Source organism: Protobothrops mucrosquamatus, unplaced genomic scaffold (assembly GCF_001527695.2).
Source record: "Protobothrops mucrosquamatus isolate PMUCROS unplaced genomic scaffold, P.Mucros_1.0 scaffold1746, whole genome shotgun sequence".
In the NCBI taxonomy this organism is placed as follows: Eukaryota; Metazoa; Chordata; class Lepidosauria; order Squamata; family Viperidae; genus Protobothrops; species Protobothrops mucrosquamatus.
Window position 1 is genome coordinate 82,160 of NW_015387888.1, and position 22,963 is coordinate 105,122.

Sequence of the window (22,963 nt, forward strand, 5' to 3'; positions counted from 1 at the left end):
CTCATGGACACTTGTTTTTTCAAACAGTAAATTCAATATTTATTTGTATTTTGGTTGTTGATTGTCATGGTGCTTTGCATTATATTTTAATATAATAAAAGAAAAAGAGAGATTCCTTTTCCAAGAAGTCTCTTGGAAGGAGCCTTTGGTCAAGGTTTAGAAAAAGGAATTGCTGAACTTTGCTGATACTGTTGCTGAAAATGTGGTGGTTAAAAAACAAGGTTCAGGCATCTGAAGAAGTTAAAATAGGGTATCGTGAGGTCAAGAAAACAATTTCTGACTGAACATAAACTCTGAATTACTTTATAAACAACAAAATGAGTCTCTGTGCTAAGTATGCATGTCATAGGCTGATTCAACATGCACAGTTGATCATTTGACTTGGCTGATAACACTGTTATTGCTGTTAAAAGATGGAATAGGCTTTCCAGATGTGTATTTGAATTTCCACAATTTCCAATCCTTTGGAAGCCTATCATTATCTAGAGTAGCGGTTTCCAGCCTTTTCGGCTCAGCAGACCAGCAGAGGTAATGGCAACAGAGGGGGGGAGAGGGAATGGTTATGTGCGCGCTCGCCCACCACTTCTATGGCCCAGTTTTGAACGGACTGCAGCCCAGCACGGGGCTGCAGGTTGGGGACCCCTGATCTAGAGCAGGGGTCCCCAACCCCTGATCCGTGGACCAGTACCGGGCCGTGACATGCCAGCAGCTGGTCTGCACAAACAAGCAAAGCTCCATCCACATGATGCAGGCAGCACACAAAACCACGCATCCTCCGGTCTGCGGAAAAACCACAGAACCGGTCCCTGGTGCCCAAAAGGTTGGGGATCTCTGATCTAGAGAATACTTGGTTGGGAAAGTTTGGTCTAGGCCATCTTAGTGTGTGTGTGTGTGTGTGTGTGTGTATTTGCAATAATAAAGGCCTTATAATCATTACATTTAATATGTAAAAGTATTGTTTACATATACTATGTTCCCGCAGTAACCTTTATTTTCTTCCTTCCTCTAGCATTCCCATGGTTTGGCATGGATATTGGTGGGACCCTTGTTAAACTGGTATACTTTGAACCAAAAGACATTACAGCTGAGGAAGAGCAGGAAGAAGTGGAAAACCTCAAAAGCATTAGGAAGTATCTGACTTCCAACACAGCCTACGGTAAAACAGGGATCCGAGATGTCCATCTGGAACTGAAAAACTTGACTATGTGCGGACGTAAAGGGAATCTCCATTTCATCCGTTTCCCAAGCTGTGCTATGCACAGGTTCATACAGATGGGCAGCGAAAAAAACTTTTCAAGCTTGCATACCACACTTTGTGCCACTGGAGGTGGAGCCTACAAGTTTGAGGAAGATTTCCGAATGGTACTTGAATTTACATTCTGTCTTAGTTCAGGAGCATTCCTACTCCCTATGGTAAAACTGCCAAATCAAATTTAGGGAAGTCATCTTTATTTTTGTCACATCAAACCCACTTTTTAGCTTAAATGCATTAATTAAGAGGAACATTTTACTCCATTCTCTAGCGTCTGGCATTGATACTGTAAGTAGATATATTTGGCCCAGACGTCACACATCTAGATGGCAGTGGGGCATAAGGGTGCTATTTTGTCATGTTAGCATTTGTGCTATACTCGGATGTTGTTGTTTTTTTAATTTGCATTGGAATTGTGATAAACTTTGTCCTGCTAAACTATACAGCTATCATCCTGTTTTATAGCAGGCTAAGCCTCTTTGTTTGCAGACCCAAAAGCAAAATTGGGAAACCTGTCATATGAATGGCTAGGCTGCTTCCGTCTTGATGATTCAGCAGTCATTTGGGTGAGCTTACAAACCTTTTAAGAGTGGGTTTTTTTAAAATTTCCTTTATTTTAGAGTTGGTTAGGTGGCTATGCTTTTTTCAGAAACCGAGCCTTATTAACCTCAATGTTAAATGATTTGTCATGTCTATACTCTCATTTTAGAGAGGATGATAGCTTTTGCCACCCTCGCCTAAGAAAATAGAATTCCCTTTGTGATTCCAAGAGTAAATATTGCTTGTGAGAAAAGCTATTGTATTTGGGTATATTTCTTACATTTGCTTTGAAGCCTTAAGTGAGAAATCTCTGGTTCTCCAAACAGTGCTACCGAGCCCCACCTCCTAACATTCTTCACCACCGACCAGTATCTCCTTTTACTCATTTTGCCTTTTCATCGTTGTCAATGAGATTGTAGATTCCTTGTCTACAGGAATGAAAAGTTACAGCGAGAACTCATCAGTTATGTGCCTTTTGTTGAGTATGCCAACAGCTTACAGTGTTCAGTATGTTTCTCATACTGGCTGCTGGCTTGAAGCATAAGGTGAGGCAGGTAAGGTGAGACATGTGTATCTCTTTTGGGGTGAGGTGGGGATTAGGTAACAAAAGCACACACACTTCCTCCCCCCATTGCTGTGTTTCATGCTTCAGGCATTCACCANGTTTAAATCTATCAACACTTTTTAAGCCTTTATTAATCATCTACGAAAGCCCTAGACATGCGTTTCAAATTGTACCTAATTCATTACTGGTAACGAATAGAGCATTCAACAGCAGGGATGGTAATAAGAGATGTGTAACCGAAGCCAGCCATGTATAGTTTTGTGATCTTTTTCTGGTTCAATTATGCATCGTTTGTATTATGCATGTAAGCATAAGAGGTAAGGAAAAAGCATAGGAATCTGAAAACAAACCAATTGTGCCTCTTGCTATTTTGTTTATTAGTTTAAATAATTTTGAAGTATAACCTTCATCGGGCCTGATTGAATAAGCTGTGTTCCGGCCGTAGCTCTTGCATTAGCGGTTGCTCTTTTCTTGTATCTCTTGTCTGTGCGTGTAACATCGCACATCCTCCCTTCGCTGAGTTTAGGGTCGGGCGGGGTATTTCCCCCCCTTTTTTGATTGACCGTATCTCTCGTATCCTTCAATTGTGTATTCCTGTCATCTCCTCCCTTGCCCCACTCAGGTTGTCTAGGTGCGGTGCGTTCTCCCCCTCCCTCTTTCTCTTCACAAATCCTACCCACGTTCCCATCCATCACCTGGGGCTGCGTGTCAGGTGCTTCCCCCTGTCTCCTGTCCTCGACTCCCTTCTCTCCATCCACGTGGCTACAATCTCCATAAGTACTGTCCCGTCCGGTTTCCACTATCTCCCCCCCCATTTCTAGTGCTCTTTGCCCGTATGCCGTCTCGGGAGCTGTTTCGCGTTTCCCGTTGACGTGGCTGGGCTGGCGCTGTGAGATGGGGTGGCCGGGCTGTCGCCGCGGGGTGGGTCGGCAAAGCCGTCCTCTCCTCTCTCGAATGCGACCGGGTAACCATCGCCCCAAACCGTCCCCTCTCGTCTCCGATCTTTCCGTATCTCCGTAATCCAGCCTTAATACCCCGCCCGACCCTAAACTCAGCGAAGGGAGGATGTGCGATGTTACACGCACAGATAAGAGATACAAGAAAAGAGCAACCGCTAATGCAAGAGCTACGGTAGGAACACAGCTTATTCAATCAGGCCTGATGACGAGGTCCAGGAGCCGAGTGCAGACCTTGATCAGCCTATAAAAGGACTCTCCTATTGACTAGCATTTTAAGCCCTGACGATGTCGCCAGTTTGCCGACGAAAGCTTGGTGATTGTATTAAACTTTTATAGTTTAAGATTTTCCCTGGTGTTCATGTTTATTTGCTTGTTTTGAATATATATATAGATACAAGAAGTAGTGANATAGATAGATAGATAGATAGATAGATAGATAGATAGATAGATAGATAGATAGATAGATAGATATAAAAACAAAGATACGATTCTTGGGAATATTCATTATAAAACAAAGCGACCACCAAGAGAAATCTATAAAACATATAGAAATCTATAAAACATATATATATATTGTCACTACTTCTTGCAAAACATGTCATGCAGGGTTTTTTTTTTATGATTGACCAGAGTTAAAACTTGAAAGAGGTGGTCCTCGACTTACAACAGTTTGTTTAGTGACCGAAATCACAACGGCACTGAAAAAAGTGACCTATGACCATTTTTCACACTTATGACCGTTACAGCATCCCCATGGTCACATGATTTATATTCGGATGCTTGACTACTGATTCATATTTATGATGGTTGCTGTGTCCCAGGGTCATGTGACCAGTTTTTGCAACATTCTGACAATCAAAGTGAACAGGGAAGCCAGATTCACTTAACAGCTGTGTTACTAATTTAATAACTGCAGTGATTCACTTAACAAACATGACAAGAAAAGTCGTAAAATGGGACAAAACTTACTTAACAAATTTCTCAGTTAGCAACATAAATTGTGCTAAGTCGAGGCCTACCTGTATGATCCTTCTTTTAAAACATTTTTAATTTTTTGTTCTATAATGATTTAAACAGTGAGATCTCTTTAAAAATAATACCAAAGAAATCTTTTCCCCTAATTCTCAGAAACGTAACATATCTTGACCAGGTAAATAACACTTGTTGTCAGGCAGACAGCATAGTTGACTTGACACTTCCTGTGCAAATAATTATTTAGTAGTCAGGTGTTGATCTATTGGGTAATTCAAATAGTACAAAGTCTTCTACCCTATGTTTTCAACTTTCTGCTGATTTTTCTGCTGTGACAACGACTGTTCATTCATTAACTTCTCTTCCAGATTGCTGACCTCCAGCTTCATAAGCTAGATGAGTTGGACTGCCTGATCCAAGGTCTTCTGTATGTGGATTCTGTCGGCTTCAATGGCCAGCCGGAGTGCTATTATTTTGAAAACCCTTCAGCACCTGAGCGGTGTCAGAAAAAGCCTTATTGCCTCGATAACCCCTTTCCTATGTTGCTAGTTAACATAGGCTCTGGAGTCAGCATTTTAGCAGTGTATTCCAAAGACAACTATAAGAGAGTTACAGGGACCAGGTGAATATACTATCTTCCTAAAAGAACTTTTCCCTGATGAAAAGACTCCCATCTCATTCTTGAGCTGGGAATTGGGATCCAACAACACAGTAGCTGAATCTAAGAGTTGCATTTTGGCTGTGGCTTCGGCACTATGAGCAACAGTATACATACTATTTTTTTATTTATGGATTACATTTCTATGCAAACTGTATCACTAATACAGCAGCTTACAATATAATAAAAGTTAGAAAGTGCAAAAAACAAAAACAATACATGAATATTAAAGAAAAGGTATTTTTATGGAATAGATGGAATAATCAACTAGAACTGTTAGCTGATTAACTAAGCAAAACCTGTAGAGAAATATGACTAAAACAATCCCCAAATCACTGAAATCATCAACTTGTTATACTTTCATATGTAGTCCCTGAAAAGTATATTTTCCCCAAATCTCAAATTTGTTATCTTCCCTTGTCTATGTATTCTGAGTTGGTGCTTTATGAAACAAATGAAAATGTGATGAGGATGATAGGGAAGGGAATCCAATGGCTAAGAGCCAATTGATTTTATTTTAAATTATTTTTATTCAAGACCTATAAGATTAAAAGTAGTATCAGTATTCAGATTAAGAGAAGAGATTCCAATCAAACACAGATGTCCAAATTCCCAACTTTAATGATGCCGTATACCTCTTTACCGTTTATTGTAATCTTTCATTGGACAAAAAAATTGTGAAAAAAAATAGTCGTCTTTCATATATAAAATCCAGGTGGATGTCTGAAGTCCCAAATTCTGTTTATTAGTTATTGTTCGCCTGTATCACACAAATTGGATGGACTGCATTATTCTTGTCCTTTCTCTAAAACAAGGGTTACCAACCTGTAGTCCACAGCACACTACCGGGCCGTGGGCTCTTGGGAACTGGGCCATGTGAGTGGCTGGCCAGTGCACATGGGTGTACATGCTTGCATCCTCCCACTCGTGCTAGCATCGCATGGGCACTACCAGTGCCGTGAGTGTTGGGCGTGTGGTAGCGTTGCCACGAGCACACCCCCACTCGTGCTAACGTTGCGGTGTCATGCGCTATCATTGCTGCAAGCGCAACATCCCCACTCATGCTGGAATCACGGTATTTTCCAGGTGTTAGCGTTGCTTGAGCATTGCGTGGGCACCCGTGGCCCCATTTACATCGTGCATGCAATCACAGCCCCATTTGTGCGCATATGGCCCTGGGCGCGTTCTTGCACGCATAAAGGCGCCTCCATCCTCCTGGCCTGCCCCGGGCCACCAACCCAGAAAAGTTGGGGACCCCTGCTCTGAAAGACTCTCTTCTTAGTATCCCAGTTTTTATTAGGATTTTTTTTTTTTGCTTCTAAGATAGACAGTACAGTTGGAGGCTGCAAAATAAAAAAAAGTATTGGGAGACTGCATGTAGGACATGGGTGTTTATCTTTACTGTAAATTATGGTTTAACACTGCAGGAATTAGTAGCAGTAAACTATTATGATCCTGTCCCTTTCCCTTTTGCACTTTTCATTTGAAACAGAACAGATTGTCTGTCTGCTTTGTACTGGATTTATACTCTGATAGGGAATAACAGAATTTTGTATGTCATATCTCCTATACTAGCATTCCCTTTCTCACCATACTTGCTTATTTAAACCACCGTTCATGAGGTTGCATATGTTGCAATGATCACTGTTATGTTGTGATGATCATTCTCTTGAGCAATAATGTTTTGTTTCCTGAATGGTTTTTTTAATTTTTTTTTAATTAATTTTCTAATTTTACATTTAAATATTTGAAAAGCAACGTGGCGGTTGAGTTGGTCTATAATTCAATAACATACAAATATCTTTAGTACAGATCTCAAACTATTACATTAAATAATTCCTCTCTTTTCCTCTTGGTATTTACTGTCTCATATTTAAATTAATACAATTCTTATTATATCACTTTAATAAAAATATTTTTGTTTATACATATCTTAGTTGATTTAACATTCAATCTTTTTCGACAATCAATGTCCTGGTTAGTTTTTCCCAATTTTTAGTTTCCCATTAGTGTTTAAATTTAACGTTTAATATTTATAATTTCCAAGTTTTAAATAACCCCAATTCCCTTTATCACAATACATCACAGGATCTAATGTTCAGGATACATGTCTTATCTAATTTGAATTCTCACCATCTTATATCAACCAATTAATGATACAATATCATGTTCTTATTTTCTAGTAATTTCCAAATATCTTAAATTTAGTAACCAAAATTTCTGTTATTTCAACATTTAATACTTCCTCTCTTTTTCTCTTAATATCTACTATTTCATATTTAAGCTAATAATTTTTATTTTTTTGCCACTAAATAAGAACATATTTATTATATTCATTGATACATTTTTAGCTTATGTCTATCTTAATTACCTTTACATTTAACCTTTATAAGCAAATCAACATTCAAATTTAACTGTTAATATTTATACTTCCAAGTTTTAAATGAAAAGCTTACTTTATCTCCACTCATTGCAATATCTAATATTCAGAATACACATTTTATCTATTTGAGTATATTCTATTTTAATTCTCACTAGTAAGTCAAAACCCCAATTTTCTTCAGTCTTATTCTAGCTTTCTTTCTTTGCCAAATCGTCTTCCATGTCTGTGCTTTTGAGTCATCAAATAAATCTCTATATTGTTATGTATGTTGTTTGACGTAGAAAAACTTTCCGGTTGCCATTTTTTTGAGAAGACTAACAAATTGCGTCTCTATTTTTCCATCTCGACGTAGTTGTCCTGAACCATTTATCTTCTCTTCAGTCTGTTCTACTTGATCCTCAGGTTTCTTCTGATTTATGTAGAAAGTCTTTTCCATTTTCCATATTGTCTGTCCCTTTTCCGGATTTTCCATTTCCATTTGTTGATCAGTTGAGTCTTTTGTCATAATGTTCAATTGTTCCACTTTTTCTGTTGTATTCTGCATAGTTGATTTTTCAGTTATAATCAAAGTTTGAGTTCGTATCTCTGGGCTGACATCTTGTTCTTTTCTGTAATCTCTTATTTCATCAGTGGCTGTTAGAATAGTTTGATGAATTGCTTTCAACATAAGAAGAATCTGTTCCTGGCCTTCATCCATATTCTCTTTGAAGTGTATTAAGTGACAATCAGAGAATAGAGAAAAAACAATTTTTTTGTCACTGAGTATGGAACACAGCTGGGCTTCTCACAACTGATGTCTCAAGGTTACATAGCGCTTATCAATTTGTCTGGGTTGCTGGGCAAGTCTCTTTTAAGAAATAACATGTTGCAATGTCAGATTTAGTCACAAGATTTCGCCTCTATTATTTAAAATTTTCTTTTAAATCCCAAATTCTTTTAATCTTTTCAATTTTGCTTCTTTTTATAAGTAAAAACCCAGATCTTCAATAAGGATTAAAATTCTTTTAGTCCACAAACTTTAAAAAGTAAAATTCCAATTAGGGTCAAATTATTCTTGCAATGTTTTAAATTCCTCTGGATAGTCAGTCGCCGCTGTTTCTGGAGGGAGGGGTAAAATCTCCCTTCCCTCTCCACAGGGGGAAAAATACTTTAAGCAGCTTTTGCAGGTAAAAAAAAATAGTTAGGATTTAAGAGAGGTCGATCTCACCCAGTCTCATCCGTGCTGCTTTATAGTTGACTGGTGGTAAGTGTGACTTCGGCTGTCTGCAGTCTAGTGACGAGCCATATTGCTATGGCCGGTCTTTCGTCCGCCGGTTTGGAGGGCTGCCCCAGATCGAGTGGAAGGGCTACCGCCCTCCCGCGATCAAGCGGGTATTCCCTCCTTGCTGGTTGCCCCTACAGGGCGACTTTCGGCCCTTTCCAGGGTCTCCCAGCGATGCGAAACTGGACGTGGAAGACGGAGCTTGTCTCCCAGACATCCATGGCAGCCGTGTCAGCAAACCGGAAGCATTGTTTCCTGAATGTTTGATTTGCTAGGCCATGAACACGAATGAAGAAAATGAACAGGAATGTTAAAAGAATTAAAACTATAAAATCAGACCAATTCCATGTCCATTACATATTGACATATATTTTTCTATAGGAAATTTTAGTGATAAAATATATTCAGTTAACTAGCCTATTCAGATTTATAGCTGTGGGATTTATGACAAGAAACATGATGTTTTTCTTACTATTAAATACACATAGTTGAGCAAAAATATAGGAAAGCTAATTTGTGGCTCCTGAAAACATACAGGGGAAAAAACCCTGAATGTTAAAAGCAAAACAATAATCAAACATTTTACCTGTTGCTTGCTTTTATTGACTGGTCTTATTTCTTTCCCATATTTCTTTCCCTCTTTTTTGCTAAGTATAACAATATCCCTTATATATTATCTATAGTAGTCTCCTCTGTATAATAGAAATATCAACATGGATTCAGTTTCCTATTATGTTTAATAAAGCTTTAAAACGCTTGTATAAAGGTACTGATAAAGTCTTCTGCTTAGCATTCTCACAACCAGCAGTCATGTAAGTTTTGAGAGACTAGCAACTTACATACAGACATAACTGGCCTAAGCACAGGTTCTACAGATACTTTGCCAAAGAAAAGATACGTCTTTTCTTTTGGGATACTCTTAACCAGACCCACTTTCCAGCTAGGAATCATTCAAACAAGCTGCTTAGATAATAAAAGCAGGTCTCATTCCATTCTGTCATTGAAAATCCCTCCTGCGCTACATTTTAGTAGATGTTCATTTAGTACAGTAAATATGCTATCTTATTTTAATATAGAGAGATGAAGTTTTTTTTAAACCGAAGAATAAAGCTTCAAAGTAAAGAAAATGTATGGTGCCTGCTTAGAGATAATTATTTCAAAATGAATAATTTCATCAGGAACTTAGTGAATATTTGCTCTCTAATGTTGCTGATCAAAGCATGACATCCGAACGGGAATTAAATAGGCACAGTTGAATAGATTTATAATGCAAAGAAGTAGATGTCACTTAAGAGAACAATTGGCTGTAAAGTTCTGCGTTTTTGTATGTTTCATATCGCCTGCTTTCATTGAGGTAGGAAACACTGCACAAATTAAGTCTATACAATCATCAATCTTATTGCCTACTGTTTTCCTTAAGTCTGCAAGCAGCCTCAGTGCCTAGCTGAGTGTAGGGGGCCCTGGATTATTTTGTAAAATAACCAATGTCACAATGATGGAAATTATCATTTTTGCCTTATAGTCTTGGTGGTGGTACATTCCTGGGTCTGTGTTGTTTGCTGACTGGTTGTGAGACCTTTGAGGAAGCTCTAGAAATGGCAGCTAAAGGAGACAGCACCAATGTTGATAAGCTGGTGAAGGATATTTACGGAGGAGATTATGAACGGTTTGGTCTTCAAGGATCTGCTGTTGCATCAAGGTACGCATGGACAAGTCACAAGAATGCAAATTCTATGCCGTCTATTTAAAGGTGTATTTTTCAACAATAGCATATTGCTTCATGTTAATCTAATTACCATCCCCTCATTCCATTTTAGTCAGCTTCAGCAATAACAATCAGGGATAGGAAGTCTTTTGCAGCCTGATGGCCACACTTCTTTGTTACAGCAGTGAGTAGTTTGACCAGGGGTAGTCAACCTTGGCTCTTTTATGATTCGTGGACTTCAACTCCCAGAATTCCTGACCCAGCTGTGCTGGCTCAGGAATTCTGGGAGTTGAAGTCCACGAGTCATAAAAGAGCCAAGGTTGACTACCCCTGAGTTTGACACTGAAGGTTGCAGTGAATAACAGGATGAAGACACAAAATGGGCAAGGCCATATGAGAGGGACGATGGGATTTTTGTGGGTTGTGAGATAATTTTTCAGTGCTTCAGTTGCATTTTGTGCATTGTAAACATCCAGTAAAATGCTAAATTTTGCAACATGCTTAGAACGGGTGTTAAACTGCCAGCCCGCGGGCTGGACACATCACGCGGAAGCTGTGCCCACCCCATTGCCGGCAATGGCAAAACAGTCCGGATACGTCATATGTCACATGATGTCGCGGATTTGACATGTCTGCTCTAGAAGTTAAAAGCAAGCATTTTAAGGCTCTAGATCAGGGGTCCCCAACCCCTGGTCCATGGACCGACACCGGTCCATGGCATGCAAGAAACCAGTCCACACAAACAAGTGAACTCCCATCCGCAGGATGCAGGCAGCACACAAAACCATGCCCCCTCCAGTCCGCGGAAAAACCTCTATCCACAGAACTGGTCCCTGATACCCAAAAGGTTGGGGGCTGCTGCTCTAGATGGTCTACAGCACGGGTGTCAAACTTGCCATGTCACGTGACATGTCGTGATGTATCGCGACTCTTTGCATTGCCAGCAATGGGGTGGGCACAGCTTCCGCGTGATGTGTCCGGCTGGCAGTTTAACACCCCTGGTCTACAGCTAATTATCTTCTGTCATAAGAATTGTTAAATATAAAATTAAAAATAATGGATTTTCACAGTAGCATTGTAAAATGAAATCAGAAAATCAACCAGCATCTGGAAAACAGTAAATTGTATTATGCATAATTCAATTTATCAGTGCTATTTACTCAAATTAATTGCCAAACTGCAAGAATGATTTACTATAGGTCTGGCACACCTACTTTCCAGATTTGTTTATTTATCAGGACCCCTACAGCTTATTTGTGATTATTGTTACCTGATTTTAGGAACCCAATCTGTGTACAGTAAACCCAACATAGCTTAGCTTGCTGATCTATATTTTATCTGAGAGGATTGGAATAAACACACTTCATCCAAATTTGTTCATAAGAACTTAAAAATTATGCTTGATCAGATCCAAGGCTCCTTAGTACAATGGCCTTGCTGGTTTTAGAAGAGTAAAAGCAAGATAATTATGCAAGAGCTATATCCTTCAAGAGCTGATCCAATTTCTTTTAGAAACCAGTCAGATGTATCTTGCAATAATACATTTCAAAACTTGACAATGCACTGTGTAAAGTAATATTTTTAAAAAATCAAATTCTGTATTCTGAGAATTTTTTCCATGTTACTTTCTTTCTGTCATGGTCTTCTGTTGAATCACTTTTTTAAAAAATTAAAAAGCCCCCATGTTGTAAGCTTTCCTCACTAGTACTCTTCAAATTCTAAATTATTTTCACTTGTCTTTTCTGTATCCTTGATTGTTTTACAATATCCTTTTTAAAGTTCCTCTCTGAGAACGCTAGAAGGTTAGTGATCTAGGACTCAGCTTTACAAACGCAACATTGATTCTTCTGTGATAATTTTTATATGCTTGATAAAGTTATATTTATTGATAATGAAGATTACCTGTAGTTGGACTCAATCAGTTCTCTATATTTGTATGTGAGTGTGTTTTGCTTCCTGAATGAATGACTCTGTATATCCCAGACAAATTCTTTAAAACATATTTTTAGAAACCTTGGCCTTTCTGAAAAATATAAGAAAGATCACATCCTCTAGTATTATCACACAGTTTCGGCAACATGATGAGCAAAGAAAAGCGAGAGACTATCAGCAAAGAGGATCTGGCAAGAGCAACATTAGTCACCATCACCAATAACATTGGCTCCATTGCTCGGATGTGCGCCTTGAATGAGGTGAGTTCATTTTAATAGCAAGCTATTTTTGGGTTACTAAGAAGGTTTGGGGTTTTGGTTTATATACCTTCTCCCACCAATGAAAATATTGAACAGTCCTTTAAAACGGGTATCCAACCTTGGCAACCTTTAAGACTTACGGACTTCAACTCCCAGAATTCCTCAACCAGACATGCTGCCAAGGTTGGATATCCCTGCTTTAAAGCATGTTATTCCATGATATGAACTGGCCCTACTGTTTTTCTTTTTTAAAAAAAATTAAAATGATAATTTTTATAGATAGTATGTCTTTGCTAAGTTGTTAAGAACTTCACCTAAGTAGAATGATCACTGTTCCTGAGACTTCTAATTCTTTGGGCCGGTAAGTGGAATTCTGTACAGTATTTGCTCAAGATTTACTTTTCAGATGTGCTGTTTTATTTGAAGCCTCCAATATTTACATATGGACCCCATCAAGTTAATGGTAGTGTTCAGTTGTTATTGAGGAAGTATAATCAGTATGATTTGCATGTTGTTTGGTCCAATGGTCTGAATTCTTTCCTATCTACATTTTAGAAACTTTGTTTTAGTCATAACAATTAGCAAGAGCTATATACCTTCTGACTTGTACTTTAGCTATAGCAGAGAAAAACTACACAATCTTTTAAAGATAAAGCCATAAGAATACCTGTTTATACAAGTGATACAATCTGATTTGATCATGACTGTATCAGAGCATTTTAAAGGTATGTGTGGTTAACTCTACATCAATGATTGGAAACTTCATCAGCTGAGACTGCTTTCCATCCTCCCAAGTCCTCAGATCTTCCTCAGTGAGGACTAGCTCAAAACAGGTTTTCCCTGCTCCTGGTGCCTAGAGGGAGCTTGTCCCAAGGAGCCTGATGGTAGCTGCAAGAGAGGAAAGTTGGAGCCTCGTTTTCTCCTCAGAGATATCACTAGCACTTACAAATTATCAGTATGGTATCATTGCTAGAATGTTGAACTTGAATGTGGGAGATCAGATTTGGTTCAACTATAAAGATCAGTAATTCTTCAAACAAATTGCCATTGGCGTAACGTATCCCAGACAGTAACTTTTAAATTTAAAATAGATGCTGTGAATAATAGCGATTTATCTTACTGCCCACTGGTAAAACCTAGCAGCATGTAGATTCAATATAGAGCCTCTCTATGACATTTTTCAAGTCAAAGGTAGTAAGGGAATATATGACAAGAGGAAGGAAGATACAGAGCAACATCTGGCATATTGTCAAATAGTTTGATGGTTTTGAATAGGTTAGGTGAAGTGCAGGTGTAAGATATTAGTATATCATGCTGAGGACCTGTGTCTGTTGCTTCTATGTATTGGTGACCATAAGCTTTTAATATTCCTGAATATTTTACGTAGGAATATCAGTGGAAGCCTCTGCAATAATAAGTGGTCCCGATCTTCCTCTTTGCTTTCAGCTTCTTTACAGTGTTGCCTTGTGGCATGGAGTTCAAGCAGCATTGTACAGGGCTATCAAAGCATAGAGAGTTAACTGCAATAAGCAACACAGCTTTCATTTCATATAAAGAGACCTAGTGAGAACTCTTAATATGACCTCTTTAGTTTTGAAAGATGATTATTGTTATGGAGGCTTGTGAGAATATATGTGAATGGGATTCTTTATATTTCAGACAAATTATATATTTCTGTTACTATCTAATTTCTGTTTGGGGAGCAGAAATTGACTGCAATTTTAGATATGCATTCCGGTGATCTTTGGATCCCAGCAGATTTTTGCAAAAGTCTGGAATTCATGAGATTTTTGCTCATTTAATGCAGTCTTTTGAATTCTGCCTTTGAGTTCTTGCTTAACAGCTGTTTGCATAATAAACTATTAGCAAGTTTAATATAGTATTTAAGTTAGCAAATTGGGAGCCTTGTCAAAGAATAGTTTCTAGTTTTGTAGGACAGATGGAATTTTGCTGATTTTGCAGTTGTGGCAGACAATAGCTTGTTCTTATGATGGACCATGATTGACTTGATTTAGTGATTAAAATGAGACTGTATAAAATAACTGAGGAGAGTGCAAATGAGCATGTGGCTTGAGCATTGATTTTCCAAACATATTGGGAGAAATCTAAATTAAGCCTATGCCTTACAATACATAGTTGGAGTCCACATTGTGAAAATTGTGAGAACTGTCTGTGCAGCATCTTAATTCCATAGTAATTTCACTTCAAGAAACTTTTAACTGTGGTCTGAACTCAGGGACTGTTTTGAGTTTGTAGTTGTTTTTCTAGTGCATCCAAATAATGAATCCACCTAGTAATACCTCATTAGATTCATTGGACCAAAAATGGTGACTCTAATTTTTTAATGTATAGTAAACACTATAGTAACGTGTTTAGAAGTATTAGTAATAACTTATTTCAAGAAAGTTTCTGAAGCAATATTTTTACTGACTTTATAGTAAACCCGGGCTAAACTGGATCACAGAGGACACACTTAGTTGACAAGAAAGACAAGCTTAAAATATGCATGATTAACACTAAGCTTTGTCATGTTAGCACTTCCAACATTTCAGAGCAAAAATAACTTGCAATAATTACTAAAAGAAGCTGATGCTTGTTTAGCTACAAGCTTGAGTGATAATTAATTTTTCCTTTTTTAAAGGTGAAAAAGTATTATCAAAATAAGGATTTCACTGCAGTTGGTAGTGAATTATTCTTTCAAATATTGGTGAATTTCAGAATAGTCTTATTATAGAGGCAGAAGAGAATAAAGATATTTTTGATGTGTAAAATACACAAGAGTAAATAGTGATGAACCCAAAGGTGCTTTTTCAAAAGGCAACTGGACTTTGTTTTTCCTTAAAGACATTTCATTTCTCATCCAAGAAGCTTCTTCAGTTCTGACTGAATGGTGAGGATGGAAGGATTTATATTCCTTGCAGTCATCTGGTTGTTAGCATTCTTTCTGAGAGTCATTGAGACCACCTGGAGGTTTATCTGTGCCCTCAGGGTCACCTGAATAGTGCAAATGAGTGTGGAACCTTCTTGGAACTACCAAAAGAACTGTGTTGTAAACAGAAGATAGGTGGTGGCGTATCCCTCCTATTTTGCAAGAGGACTGTTCAAACTTAATGAAGATGGCCTCTTTGACCCCTTTTTCAAGCCGGCAGTCCTTTCTGTCCAGAATGTGTACGTTGCTGTCTTTTTTTCCTTTGGTTTTTGTGGTATAAATTCATATCTTTGTTATAAGCAGTCATAGAACTAATTTCTAGCTAGTCTGTTCCAACCTGTGCACCTTTCAGAATCCCTCGGTTCTTATGGCCATTGTAAAAAATATGGAGAATTGGAGTCTGGAAGGCATATGGAGGAAGGCTATCACAGGGTTTTGTGTGTATGTGTAGTGATGGTGGTAGTATATTGAAATTCTAGTAAATGCCTGGAGATTCCGTTCTTTCTTTACCGTCAGACATTTTCTGGTCATTTCAGTGATTAGCATCACTGCCAGCAACAAAATTAAGTTTAATTCTCCGTGATGAGAACAAAATTATTTCTAGTTTCAGTAAATTGCACAAAGCCTCTGTGGCTTGGTAAAACTCAGACCTTCACACAATATTTATAACATTTGTTTAATACTTGGGGAAATGCATTACTTCAGAAATGAGAATAGTATATTGAATTTGATAAAGTACTTTAGCTGTCAGGTGCAAAAAACAAGCTTATTCATTGCTACTTGCCTATTTACAAGAATCTCACCAGATTAACTGCACTCTCTTGAGAACAGCTAGTTAAGGACCCAAGGGATATTTTTTTGGGGGGGGGAGAAGTCATGTATCCTTCTCCAACTCCCCCAAGCTACCCAGACTCTTAACTCTTCCTCCCCATTTCAGCTGCAGATTCTACTCCTTCAGTACAGATATGGCTAAAATAATTGTTTTGATAAACATTTTCTAGAATGTACTAAATTACTCATATATTGTTTAGATGATCCACTATATTTAGGAATCAAAATTAAGTGCTCACTGGATATATATGATCAGAATTCTTTCCAGATGACCTATAGTAGAACATTTATCAATGAAAAAATAGTCAGCTCTATGCATGGTTATATAGAAAGAAGTGCTGTTAATCCTGAATAGTTACTCTTCACAGTTCATTGATATGCTGGAGATTATTCTCCTAATCTATAGAGATTGGCTATTTTTTTAAAAAATAAATAAATGTAAGATTATGTGATGGTAAATAATATATTTGCTATGTGTCAGTGAATAAAATGAGTCTTCGATAAACTTTATATAATAACAATATTATTGCTTTTTAAATTTCTTTTTCATGTTGCTTGGTTTACAGAAAAACATTACTTAGGATCAGTTGTGTTACATAAACAAGTTCATCCATTTTGGATTGTCCATCTGAGGTCTTATTGTCAAAACACCANCAAAACACCAAAGGAATATTTCAACTTTAACCACTTTTGAACATTTTTCAATGTATAACGTTGAAAATAAGATCCTTTTAACTGCACATAACTCACCTATTTTACTTAAATTTCACAGAATATTGATCGAGTGGTGTTTGTAGGCAACTTCCTGAGAATCAACACGGTTGCTATGAAGGTGCTAGCCTATGCCATGGACTATTGGTCAAAGGGACAACTGAAAGCTCTCTTTTTGGAACATGAGGTAAAAACCATTAAAAAAGAAAGCATTATATTTGTTAATATGGTAATGAATGTATTTATGTATTAAGTTTGCTTGCTGCTCATCTCATTGCAAGGCGACTCTGGGTGGCTTACAACATCAATCACTTACTGTCATAGCTATCATTATTGGTAATTTTCACTCAAAATCAGAGGTGGGGAACTAGATCTCCTTTATGACTTATGGACTTCAGCTCCCAGTATTCCTGAACCAGCCATGCTGGCTCAGGAATACTGGGAGCTGAAGTCCATAAGTCATAAAAGGGCAATAGTTCCCCAACCCTGCTCTAAATCATGAATGGGAAAACAAATTAATATAGGTTTTATAAGGAAATGTCTGCATAAAGCATTTGTTTTAGTAAAGTTGTGAGGGCATCTAGGAATATTAGACAAGAAAGAACATTAGGCTTTATCTCCTTGGGTTCTTCTAATGTAAGAGTATTTGATCCAGCAGAGACTATACCAGTGATGGTGAACCTTTTAGAGACCGAGTACCCAAACTGCAACCCAAAACCCACTGGGTGCCGTGTGAGCATGGCCCATTCGGCGAGCGCAGCTACAATGGGCGTGGCAGACTGGGTGGGCGTGGCAGACTGGGTGGGCATGGCTGCAGTAGTCATGGCAGACTGGGTGGGCATGGCCAGGGTGGGCATGGCCACCTCAATGTTGCTCATGGGGAGGGACACCTGTGGGGGCCGGGCAGGGTTGGGGGAGATCCAGGGGGTCTCTGATGGGTGGGACGGTGGGCAGGAGGCTCGTCCTGTGGGGTGAGGCAGGGGGCAGGGCAGGGGTGCCATTGCCACAAGGCAAGGCGGGCTGGAGCAGCTGCTGCCTGACACCATCGGCCCCCGCACACAGCGAGCGCATGGGGGCCAACAGTGTCCATCAGCAGCCACAGCCTGCTCGCCCCTCGACCGGTGCACTCCGGGGCTCCGCAGTCCACTGCCAATACCGGGCCAGCCCTCCAGCAGCAGGCAGAGTAGGGGAGGGGGGAGGCACGTGATGCACCTACTCTGTCCCATCTGTTTTTGCTTGCGGTTGGAGAGCAGGTTGCTGCTGGTCATCTCCTTGGCCCCCTCGCAGATCTTGCCCTTGGCCCGCACGTGGAGCCTGTTCCCCTTGCACACCCAACGCACCTTAGCCCCGCCTTGGGCCGCCAGCACCAGCAGCTCGTGCAGGTCCATTAGGCTACCACCACTGCCTGGAGCACCTGGCCCGTCCAGCACAAAGGAGGTGAATTGGCTGGCTAGCAAGCTCTAGAAAAGGTGGTAGAGCACACCCATGCCCATGGCCCCCCAGTCCCAGCTAGGCTTGTGTGCCTCCCCCCATCTCTGCTGGGCCTGGGCGGCCATGATGCCGATGGCTTTCCCCGCTCGGTGTGGCCTTTTGCCTGCTGGCCCTGGGCGTGCTCTACCACCTCTAAGTGGGGCTTCCTAGTTGACAGCTTCACCTCCTTGATGCTGGGCGGGCGTGCAGCTCTGGGCAGTGACCTAATGGACCTGCGCGAGTGGCTGGCAGCTGTGGTAGGTACTGAGGTGTGCAAGGGGAGCGGAGAAAAAAAACCCTGATCCCACGTAAAGTGGATTATTTTCTCTGCCATACTTTTTAAATTTTAAAGTTTACTTGCTGGCAGCAAAAAGCCTTGGAGAGCAGAGAACACCCCCCCCCCCCATATCCCACGTAAGGAGGCTTTTCTCCTCTCTCCTTGGCATTTTGCTCCCAGACAGTCTGGCAGTGAACAGCCAAAGGGAGTGGAGAAAAAAACCTGATCCCATGTAAGGGACAGGATTTTCTCTGCCATACTTTTAAAACTCTCTTTAAAGATTACTTGCTGCAGAATGTGGATCCTTCCCATTCTGCTGCATCAAGTAAAACAGTCTGGCAGCGAACATCGAGTGGAGAGAAAAAATCCGGTCTCAGGTAAGGTGGAGTATTTTCACTTGTCAGGAGCAGGGGAAAACCTCTTTTTTTACTAGCGTGCATTCATATGCATCCAACCGCCTTGCCTGCTGCAAAGCCAGGTTGCAGCAAGAAAGGAAGGGATTGGAGGCACGTGAATGCACGCTAGTCTGGCCATTTCTGAGCCGGTTCTCTGAACTCAAAATAAATTAGGTACCAGTTCTATGGAATGAATCCCACCACCGGGGTGGGGGTTTTGTGGGGTTGTTATTGACGGGCAGTAAGATGGTAAGTTCAAGGAGGCCATCGTATTCCATTCAGCCATGGGTTAGCTTTTCCGTGATATAACTCTTGTGTTTTAAAAAATGGTTTAAAGGTCGGGGGAAAAACCCAGTGAGAATGAGAAGCACCCCGCCATCAGCCACTACTTTCCCCACCCCACCCCAACGGAGCGCTCCATCGCCGCCACCGCTCCGACCCACCCCTCGCATGGAGTGTCCTCCGGCCGCCCCAACCCGCCCCTGGCAGAGCACCCTTTCATGCTCTGTTTGCAGGGCACTGTCCACCATTTCTTTCGATTTCCCTTCTTGCCGCTGGATATTTTCCATCCATTCCTATGAGTCAGGGCTTTGGGTGGAGATCGGCAACCTGCGCCCACCAGGCCCGCCGCCCCACACGACCATTACCGCCGGCCACCGCTGCCTCTCCTGCGACCTCCCCCGTGTCTGGGACACAGCCAAGTTTGCCACTGCCGGCACTGTCCCGTCCTCACCCAGCGCCAGGAAGGAGAAGACCCACTGGAAGTAGCGGCCGTTTGGAGGTGCTGCTGGAGTGGCAGGCACAGTGGGGCGAACCTGACCAGCTCCTACAGGTTGCTCCTGACACGACCAGCTCCTACAGGTTGCCCGCCAAGCACAGCTGCAGCTTATCACAGAGGGACAAGCTCCTCCTCCGCAAGGCCCCGCCCTGCCCTCCTATAAGCGAGGCACATCTGCACTGCTGTGTGGGGGGAGGGGGCACCTCCCCAACAGCGGCTCCAGGCTGGCTGACCTTAGGCCAGTGTTGGCAAACTTTTAGAGACCACGTGTGCTGGGGCGATGCCGCGTGCCCACAGAGAGGACTCCGCGTTCCGCCTCTGGCACGCATGCCATAGGTTCGCCAACACTGGACTATGGAAATAAACTCCTATTAGAAAGCAGTAAGGAGGCTGCAATTAATCTGCTTGTTTTAAAACAAGTTCCTTTTTATTCTGTGGAACTTCTGAGATGGATGGGTAGGATTGCATTGCTAATTTTCTACCTTTCCTTTGTTTACAATTATAAGCCACCCAGAGTTACCTTGAAGTAAGACGGGTAGCCAGTAAATTTCACAAGTAAATAAATAACTAACTGAAATCTATTAGAAGTCATTATCAGAATAATTAATTGATATATCCTGTACCATGTAAATAACAGCAACTTGTTTGTACTAGAACTGTGTGTGAAATGATGCACAGATGACATTGTGTGGCAGTCTTGGCAGAAGTGTGTTTTGTGCAAGTTCAGCCGGTGTGTGGAACAGCCTTGCTAAGCCCTTGAGGGGATGCACTGTGGTAACACTGAGTTCCTCAGCAGAACCACAGAATTACAGAATGACCTTCTGAAAGATTTTGCACAGCTCTAGTGTATATGGAGAATTTTAACTTTACCACACACTTTTTTTCCTGCTTGAATTATTCTGAAGAAGATTATCTTTTGTAACATGTTAAATTTGTGAACAAGCTTGTGCTGATGTTTTGGGTTGAATGTTAGTGGTCACAGATGGAAAATTTGGTAAAAAATATGAATAGTTATTTTTTTTAATGAATCAGCTAATACTAAGAGGGGATTTTTTAAAAAAAGAATAACCTCTTTGGGTTCTGTATACCTATTTCTCACATCTAATATTTACTAATTGACTGGATGCATACAAATGAGCTAATACTAATTTTTTTCTCTGTGATTTTGTGTATTTTCTTTCACAGCCTTAAAAAATATTCCCAGTGTTAAATTTGTTAAATATTGCAATAATTTAGTTTGGATTTGTTTTTGCTAACTCCTCCTTTTCAATCATTTTGAAGGGTTATTTTGGTGCTGTGGGGGCTCTTCTAGAACTGCTCAAAATGACTGACGATAAATGAGGAAGCTTCTAGAAGCTGAGGGAGCCGTCAAAGCTGCTTGAAGGATGAAAGCTGCTAGGAAGATGGGAAAGAAGCCACGATAGCTGTTCTACCTGCTGGATTTGTAAATACTGTAATAATTTAAACTTATTTTAGCTGATCTTTTAAATTTAGGGATGGACATTAACTTCAGACTTTGTACCAGGCATTTTTATGGGGATACAACATTTTTAAGATAAATGTGCAGTGTGGCCAATTTTTATGGATTGTGTCTAAAAAATAGGCACTGAGTAGAAAAAGGACCTAAATTATAAGACACTGGTATTATTATTATTATTATTATTGTTATTATTTTCTTCTGGGGTTTACTGATCTAGTGTGATAATGATTCATTTAGTAATCGCTCTAGGAGATTTTTTTTTAAATCTTTCATGACGTTTCATGATTGCTGTTGGTTTCAAATGAAACCGCAAAGCTGGCATTTAGTGTGAACACTAAAATAATGAATCTTGCTGCCTTCATTCTATTAAACTATGTTCATCTCCGTCATAAATTAACTACCTTTGTTTAGCTGTTCATGTCAGCAGTAGTAAATAGTACTTTGAGATGTGTCATCAAATCTACTGAAAAGAAAAAGAATACCTCATTTTTTTATTATTATATTTACAACTTAGGAAAATTCATCTATTCAGTACTCATTCACTGTACTTTGGAAATCCTTATGTCTAGTTCTCTTAGCCGAACACATGTGATTATTGAATAAAAGAATGGTCAGAGTTGTCTGGAAGGGCAGTAAATGACACGTGAGATGATATCATCATACAAATTATGCAACTTATGCACGTGCATCATGATGTCATTGAATAAGCCCTTCATTGGGACAGCGACTTCATGACTCGTCTGTCTTCCTTTTGTTGTCATTGGGACTTGTAATGGACGCTTCTGGATGAGGTATTAAACATGTTGCGTAATTGAATGATCTTTCTCCAGAACAGTAGTTAAAATTCCTCTGGACTACATATTCAAACTGTCTCTATGTAATTTTTTTTTATTGCAAAAAGAAAAAGAAAAAATGAGGTACTAGTGTATACTGTACAATCCAGAAACAGGCTTACTTCATCTTCATTTGCGAAAAGTCAACTTTGAAGGACAGTAATTTTTATGGTAAATAAATACATAAATTGGAAGATTTGCTATGCTACATGTTTAATATATATTGAAAATGTCAGATATGTCATTTTTTTGTCCACAGTTAAAAAGTCATACTGAAATTAGCCAATGATTGGTTGTATTAAAATTATAAACACATTATTATTTACTGTATTAATCTCTTATTTTTTGTTTTGTTATGACATTCTACAGGGGCCATTAAGGGACAATATAATTTTACTGAGTAAATATCCTCTAGTAAAATTGGAATTTTTGGGAATAGATATTTGATTTCTTTACCTTGAAACTTTAAATACATTAAAATACATTCACTTTATCACTTTTTTCCTTTTTTTGGGGGGGGGGTGTCATCGAGTTTTGACACCTTGCTAGGCGACTGGTGGTACTCGGATATTGCCATATCCTAAAAGTGGTACAATGGGTGAAAAGGTTGAAAAGCCCTGCTCTAGGAAATGACATCTGATGAACCTAGGAGGCATTTCTTCTCTGTTGTGGCTCCTGCCCTCTGGATTTCCCCTGAGGTTCAAACTGCCCAGATTCTGTAAGCCTTTAAATGATTTCTGAAAACCTGGTTTTCCCCAAAGCTCTGGGATAA

At 39.8% G+C, this 22,963-nt stretch overlaps 1 protein-coding gene across 1 annotated transcript; it reads left to right on the top strand.

The window, feature by feature from the left end:
- The first annotated feature begins 1,017 nt into the window (after positions 1 to 1,017).
- PANK1 (pantothenate kinase 1) lies at positions 1,018 to 22,539 on the top strand. Its single transcript, XM_015823027.1, has 6 exons — positions 1,018 to 1,362; positions 4,657 to 4,910; positions 10,113 to 10,289; positions 12,364 to 12,487; positions 17,020 to 17,145; positions 21,160 to 22,539. Exons 1-6 carry the CDS (start codon positions 1,027 to 1,029, stop codon positions 21,217 to 21,219), a joined length of 1,077 nt encoding a protein of 358 aa, XP_015678513.1. The 5' UTR covers positions 1,018 to 1,026; the 3' UTR covers positions 21,220 to 22,539.
- Positions 22,540 to 22,963: the final 424 nt, after the last annotated feature.

Coding starts and splice junctions, on each gene's coding strand:
- PANK1 (XM_015823027.1), top strand. CDS start 1,027: ATGGATATTGGTGGGACCCTTGTTAAACTGGTATACTTTGAACCAAAA. Junction 4,911..10,112: donor AAGAGAGTTACAGGGACCAG/GTGAATATACTA, acceptor TTTGCCTTATAG/TCTTGGTGGTGGTACATTCC. Junction 12,488..17,019: donor GGATGTGCGCCTTGAATGAG/GTGAGTTCATTT, acceptor TAAATTTCACAG/AATATTGATCGAGTGGTGTT.